General features: G+C 39.6%; 1 protein-coding gene across 1 annotated transcript in view; it reads left to right on the forward strand.

Moving 5' to 3' along the window:
* Positions 1-1996, forward strand: part of Crb1 (crumbs cell polarity complex component 1) — a 91016-nt gene extending 89020 nt beyond the window's left edge. The window contains exon 7 of the mRNA XM_055624743.1: positions 12-1996. Coding sequence (XP_055480718.1) covers positions 12-264 — 253 coding nt within the window. The 3' untranslated portion in view covers positions 265-1996. The remainder of the gene's footprint in view (positions 1-11) is intronic.
* Positions 1997-7523: the final 5527 nt, after the last annotated feature.

The following is a 7523-nucleotide window of genomic DNA, read 5'->3' on the forward strand; positions in this document are numbered from 1 at the left end:
TCATTTGCAAGGTGTGAAGAGGACATCAATGAGTGTGCCTCTGATCCCTGCATCCACGGAGGCCTGTGCAGGGACTTGGTCAACAGATTCCAGTGCATCTGTGATGTGACCTTTGCAGGCGAGCGCTGCGAGCTGGATGTAAGCGGCCTTTCTTTTTATGTGTCCCTCTTACTGTGGCAAAATCTCTTTCAGCTCCTGTCCTACCTCGTTCTGCGCATGAATGATGAGCCAGTTGTAGAGTGGGGAGCACAGGAAAATTATTAACGCACATGTGAGCATTCCTGAGTGTAAAACACTGATTTGCAAGAAACGCGCTATCTCAATGTAGGTCTCCAGGAGAGTCAAAGGGAAAATGGGGGAATAGAGTGCATGTAGAGGCAGTGGGTTCTCAGCTTCCTTAACGCCACGATTCTTTAATAGAATCCCTTATGTTGCGGTGACTCCAAACATAAAATTATTTCACTGCTACTTCATAACTACTTTTTCTACTGGTACGAATCATAATGTAATTTGATTAATCATAATGTGTTTTCGGATGGTCTTAAGTGGCGTCTGTGAAGGGGTCATTTGACGCTCAGAGGGTTGCGACCCACAGGTTGAGAACTGCTGATCTAGAGGCTTGAAGATTTATTCAAGTCTCTTTAAGCGCACCACAAGTAGTTTGGATCTATATAAGACGTTTTCCTTGTCTACTTTTTTGAATGAAAAGAATGGTCTTAATACAGGGAAAAATATCTCATTACACAGTGCTCTGAGTCCTGAGGCACTGCCATCCTCAACGCTACCGTGGTGAATGGTGTTTAATACCATCAGAGAATTTTTCCTCTCTATACACTTTTGCATGTTCCTAGTTTCCTGTTAACGGTTTACCCCTTTCACTGTGATTCTAATTTGGTGTATGTTCTTCATTCTCATCAGTTATATGTAACTTGGAAATATCTATGAAATTTTGCATTGCCTTGTGTGCCTCTCTGCAAAGCTATTCAAATGAACAGCTTTTCTTCATGAAGAAGAGGCAAGTTTATCCCCAGTAATGTGAGAGAAAGATGATCTAGGGTCAGGGCTCACATTATCCTTCACCAGCATCGTTTCTGATTTCAGAGGCCGTTCTTTCAACCAGAAAAATATTAGATAGCCTTTTTCTATTTCTTTCTCTTATTTTCCCCTTTCCCGTTACAATTGGAAACTTTCTGTTACTACTGATACATTTGTGGGGGTTTTGACTTTTTCATCAAGTCTGCCTAAATGTCTTTTGGTGGGAAAGTATCACTACAAAAGAGTTTTTGTTAGTGTTCATGGAGGGGAAAGTACTTCGACCTTTGAATGAATTCTGCAAGATGCCCTTCTGTGAGTGAGTCTTCAGGAGCCGCTCTGGATTGAAATCCCAAGGGTAACCTTTCCTTTGCATGTTATCAGTGCTCACTGAGTCATGACTGTTTTAAGGAAGTGCTTATGCTGTGGAAATGACCAAGGTCAGTCTAAATATGCCAGTCAGACAAAGGACAAGATAGTGTACTATGAAAGTTTAAAAAAAAAAACTGCATCTATTTTTATTCCTCGGTAGTTATAAATTTTCTTAGCTGCCCTCACCCTGTGGCAGTCAATGCACAGTAGCAGCAGTGCTGATGTCTTGCCTTCATTCGCATCATTTTCCACACATCTAAATATTTGTGTCGGTACCATCACTTCAGATAGCCTCTTGTAAAGTGAGGCTGCTGTGGCCAGAAAGTTAGGGAAAACTTTTCAAAAGATTTTTGCACTCCTAAGTATGTCCAGTAAGTAGATTATAGTCAGAGACCATATGTAGAGTTTCACGTTCACTCCCTTCGACACATACCTTTAACTGTGTGCTTACAGACCATTCTCAGTGTGATAAACTCTCCACGTATTATACTTAAGGAGTTCTAATGCTTCTGTTGTCACTGTAATCGTCAATTGCTTTCCTATTTTCCAACTGTCTTATTATCATTTGTTAACTTTTTGCTAAATATTTTCTCTCTCTATTCTCCTCATTTCTCTGTAGTTCAAGTGTGTCTATGTGACTAAGGATTTTACTCATTTTCACAGAAAAATAAAGTCTTTTCTTCTCTATGTTCTGTTTGTCATTCTCTGGTGGCACTTGGACTTTATCTTTATTTACTTGGACTGAGGGTTACACAGTAAGAGATCCACAAGCAAGTACACTCATACACACAGACACATAGACACACACATGCACACATACCACCACCAGGAACACATATGAGTACTCATCTCTGGATTACTCTTTCCCATATAGGTCATTACAGGTAAACACCATGACCCCAAGGGCCAGGTTCCATGGACTTACTCTGTCAAGCAAGTGATTCTGTTGCTGACCTTTGAGAAGAGACTACAACAACCTCACTAGATCTTACTGTTGACTTACATCATCCCTGACAAAACTGGTCTTCGTTTGACCTGGTCCCGAGAAAGGATCATCTCACCTAGGGTCAGAAATTCATATACTCAATCATTCATAATTCACACACGTTCTTGTGGGTCAAATTTCTGTAAAAAAAAAAACTACATTTACTTGATAGAAACTCTTCATTTTGCTGATATTTCGTTGTTAGCATCTGTACCACAATAGATTCTGATCAGGGTTACTTCTTTGTGAATGTATACATAAGAGTGGTTTTAACCATCCTCTTTCTGATGAAGAAAAGAGAAATAAAGAAAACAGGGAAACTTGGATAAATGCCATGTTTTAATTGTAAAGATGAATGTAAATTTAGTTAGTACTGGTTCAGAAATCTGGGTCACAATTGTGAGGAGCCATTTTTAAGTTCATCATTTTTTTTCCAACTAGACTTTGTCAATACTATATCAATAAAAGTCCCTCCTATTCCAAAGATTTTACTAAATTTTGTTGGAAGATCACTAAAATAGAAGTTAGTTAGCTAAATACTTCAAAATTAAAGCTCTTTCTGGAAGTGGTGTTATATATAATGTGAATTTAATAATTAAAAAATTCTATGTCAACTACTAATGCCATTTCCAATACATATGACTTTATTGTTCTGCATGACCTTTTTTATTTACTCAACAAATGATTTAATGAATACTTAACAATATGCCATTCCTTCGTAATTCCTGGTAAGCAACCATGAAGTAGACTTGATGCTTGCCCACATAAAGCCAAAAGGAACAGTAGGTAGGGAAGGCCAATCAATCAAGAAAGACAATTTTTCAGTCAGTATTGTTATGGAAATAGGTGTGCACTGTGGGGCCTGTGAAGCAAGGAATTTTTGTCCAAAATTAAAACTGAATGTAGAAGTTCAAGAAAGCAAGCTTTACAAGGACTGTGCTGAGACTTAAAGGTAAGTAGCAGCTTTGTTGTAAAGGAGAGGTGGGGTAGACAACAATACTTCAAGCAGTAAGGGTTGGACAGTGTGGCCAAAAAACCAAGACTAAGATGCTGAAGTAAATGTGAGAATGATTAAAAGCCACGGAAAGACCACGGCTTTTCATCTTAAGACTACCACAGAAAGACCATGGCTTTTCATCCTAAGCCTACTAGGGGGCCTTTGAAATGTTTCAAATGGAAGAGTGACAATTACACTTGTGCTCTCAAAGATTACTTGAACTTGTGTATAGAAATGGACTAAGAACATACAAGACTGCACTAATAAATGTCTAACTAAGAGGCTGCTGCAGTAGCATGGACCTCTATAGTTACCTCCATAGCTCTCTTCTTTCCAGAATTTTCTTCTTTCACTTCCAATTTCTGTTATAAACCTCTTTATTCTCTTCCTTTAAGCCGTTAAGACTGCAAAATTGGCCTTGGTTTTAGTTAGCTTAGGACTGTAATCAGAAAACAACCTGAAAAATAAATTAAAATCACCCATGCCCTGTTCCTTCCAAGCTCGGCTCCTCTGTAGACCATACATACTTCTATTCCCAGTGCTCTTGGATATGTTCTTTGTCATTCTATCTACATTTTAGTTGTTAGTGCCTAAAGGTTGTTATAATCGAAGACATTTTATTAGCACCTGAAGAGAAACTGCAATTTTAAGTAGGTCATCTTAATTCTCCTGCTCTCTATGCTGCCTGGTCAATTTTGAGGTACCGGTTTTCCTTTGTGTGTGTGTGTGGGGGGGGAATCACATTTAAAGAAAGGTGTCTAGGACCAAGCAAAGGGCATCTTATAAATAGGAGGAGGATAAAGGAATAGTTTCTCCAAAAAGCACAGACTGAAGGAAAGCACAAATGCCACTTCACAACTTCTCTTTACCACCAGAATATAAATAGTAGGCTTGGTGCACACCAAAACAGAGGGAGGAAATAAGACACGGGATATTACTTATAGGAAGATTTCAAGTCAGTATATGCAAAAATGAGCCAACATTAGAACTCTTCAGCAATATTCCAAATTGATTTGCAACCAAGTGAACTCCCAACCTAGAAACCTTCAGGTAGAATCTGTAATGATGTCAGGAATCTTGTGAAGAACACTTGTACACTGACTGGGAGAGATGCCTAGAGTTGACAGGTTCATAAGCACTAACCATAAACCAATTCTGCACAATTAGTCTGTTTGCATCTTGAAAATCTGTTAAGGTTGCATTCTATGTTACTTATGATAGCAGAGTGTTGGGGCTGAATGAAAATAGAATTTTTTACTCAACTAAAACTCGAGAGGAAGTGTAGATTGCCAGGCCAAATTGCTGATCCAAATCTCCTGACACTGAGGGAAAAATGAGGATTGGAAAAAATGCATCTATGAATTTGAGATCATTAACACATTGGATCATGTTATGGTGAAAAAATTTCTGAAAATGAGGAATCTCCTTAAGAATGAAGTTTTAGGTACACTGATTTATTATGTTGGTTTCTTTCAAATCGAAACCCATTTAGCACTGTTTAGCTCTGTCCCATTTAGCACCCCAAAAGCACCTTTATTCAGAGAAAAGAACAGGCTGAGCTGTGATACTTCATATGCACACAGAGGTTCTCTGAGCAAGGCTTGAGGCCACAGTCAATCATTTTCTGGCAGGATCTGCAGTAGAACCAGGGCATGGGGCCAGGAATGTGTAGAGCTATTGGGAAAGTATATTTGAATGTTCTTTCTTTCTTGATCCATTAGGTCAAATAATGCTGTTAGAAAGACATTCCATTGTAAAGTACAAAATAGTTCTTGTTGGAAGATTAAGTTGACACTCATTCAACAATTAATGAAACACATGTTGACATTATAAATATATGACATGATTATTTCATATGGCTTAGTCCACTACATGATAGGTGTCTGATATCTGCCAGGATGCTGCTTCTCCTGAGTTTTGAATTATTATTGTGAAATAAATGTATTAAAGGGTTTAAAAGAATTTTAGCAACCCTCAAATCTAACTCTCTACATAAAGAAGAAAATATAAGTAAGGAGAGGGTGTGCCTGAGTTAAGCTATAAAATACCAAGTCTCAGGGCTCAGGAGTTGGCACAGGGATTAAAAACATTTGCTTCTCTTTCAGAGGACAGCAATTCAGTCCCATCACCTCTACCTGGTGCTCACAGCTGTAACCATAACTCCAGGGCAGCAAATGCTTCTTTCTGGTCTTCACCAGCACCCACACACATGGGAGCCCACACACATGGGAGCTCCCCCACACACAAATAAATCTCTAAAATATCAGGTTCCCCAATCCACAATTCACTTTTCTTTCTATTCCTATACAAACACAGTAAATCATTTCTCCACCTTCCAGACAGGTTGCAAATGAAGTTTTCCCAGTATCCTAGAACATTGTATCACCTCTATACAGAGAACTAATTTTAAAGAATAAAGATGCATATAATCCGATCAGCGTTGGACCTATACCCATGAAAACGTAGTCAGTCTACAGATGTTAAAACATCAGGAAGGTAAATATCATGAAGATTGTCAACCATTATGACTTAACATTTTTGTAGGGCAATTCTTAAATTATATTTATGGACAGAAAACTTAGAGTGTACCTTTAACCCAGTTTAGTGGTGAGTTCTTTGGCCTTTGCCTTTTACAACTTGGCAATGTGAGCCACGGACTTTTGACCCAGGACATTGCCTCCCTAGCAGTGGCCGATCTCATCATATCTGCCATTGTAATTGGTCCTCACAGCTTCCATGTCCTTAAGCAGAGTGCCTTTGTCTTCTGAGTTAACCTGTGTGTAGGTTGTGCATGTGCACGTCTTCTGAACCAGCAGGCCAGCCTGACCATGCTCTTGATGTTGCAGTAGGGGACCTTCATCTTGTGACACAGGATAGGCAGAAAGGCCACCAGCTCAATGGGGTCTATTATGGGCTGTCATCACCCACTGAGCCATCTTGTTCTTCAGCACGGTGGTGACTGTATTGACCTCTGCTGCTCAAGAGACAGGTGGTCTCTTGCCACCGTCTTTCTTAGCATGGAAGAGCAGCCTTTGCTTTTTCTTTTCTCCTGGCCTGTAGTTCCAGGCAAACTTAAGTAGCTGGGTAGCTGTTTGCATGCCAGAGCCTAGGTAAACTATTTTAAACACTTTGAACAGTTATGGAGGATGACTCTTTGCCAGGTGCAGGCTGATGTAAAGGGGCCATTTGACGAAGTGAGTGAGGTCTCTTTTGGGCTGGCTCTTCTGTTCAACACTGAATTTGTTAGGCCTTTTACCAACTTTTGGCCCTTCTGTGTCTTTATGACAGCAGGGCCTACACCACCTTCTTCTCTTTGCCCTTATTTCCTTTGGGCAATTTGCTCAGCTAGAGGAGAGTTGTTTTTTTTTTTTTTTTTTTTTTTTAATCTTAAGATCCTAGAAAGTGAAAAAAGCAAGGTTAAATCTAGCTTGATGTTTTTTTTTTAATTTTTTCAAACTATTTTTTATATTAATCACAGGTTATTTACTTTGTATCCCAGCCATAGCCCCTTCCCTCTTTCCCTCCCAACCCCACCCTCCTTCCCTCATCTTCTCCCTGCTCCTTTCCAAGTCCACTAATAGGGGAGGACCTCCTCCCCTTCCATCTGACCCTAGCTTATCAAGTCTCTTCAGGCCTGGCTGCAATGTCTTCTTCTGTGGCCTAGCAAGGCTCCTCCTCCCTTGGGGTGGGGGGTGTCGAAGAGCTCACTATTGAGTTCATATCAGGAATAGTCCCTGTTCCCCTTATTAGAGAACACATTTGGACACTGAAGCTTGATGTTTTAATAGAAAGTGAAGAGATACAAGAGATGCAGGAAACCTGCATATCATCCCTTTAACAAGTATTCACAGCAACTTTATGAGATATGTATTACAACATCCATCTTAAAGATGAGGAAAATGAGGTTTAGAAGCTTGGAGCATCTGGCTTAAGGTTACACACAAACAGATATCAGAGCATCTAGGAATGATTGATACCAAGGTACAACTTCCTACTGCGCACCATTACCTGCAGTTTGGAAGTACTGAACCTAAGACCTCGCACCTACCAAGCAACTACTCAACCCACACTCTTTTTTGTTTGTTTTTATTATTATTATTTATTTTGGAAGAGGGTCCCACTAAGTTTCTCAGATTG

The sequence above is a fragment of the Psammomys obesus genome, unplaced genomic scaffold, assembly GCF_907164565.1.
Source record: "Psammomys obesus unplaced genomic scaffold, mPsaObe1.curated_primary_1811, whole genome shotgun sequence".
Lineage (NCBI taxonomy): Eukaryota > Metazoa > Chordata > Mammalia > Rodentia > Muridae > Psammomys > Psammomys obesus.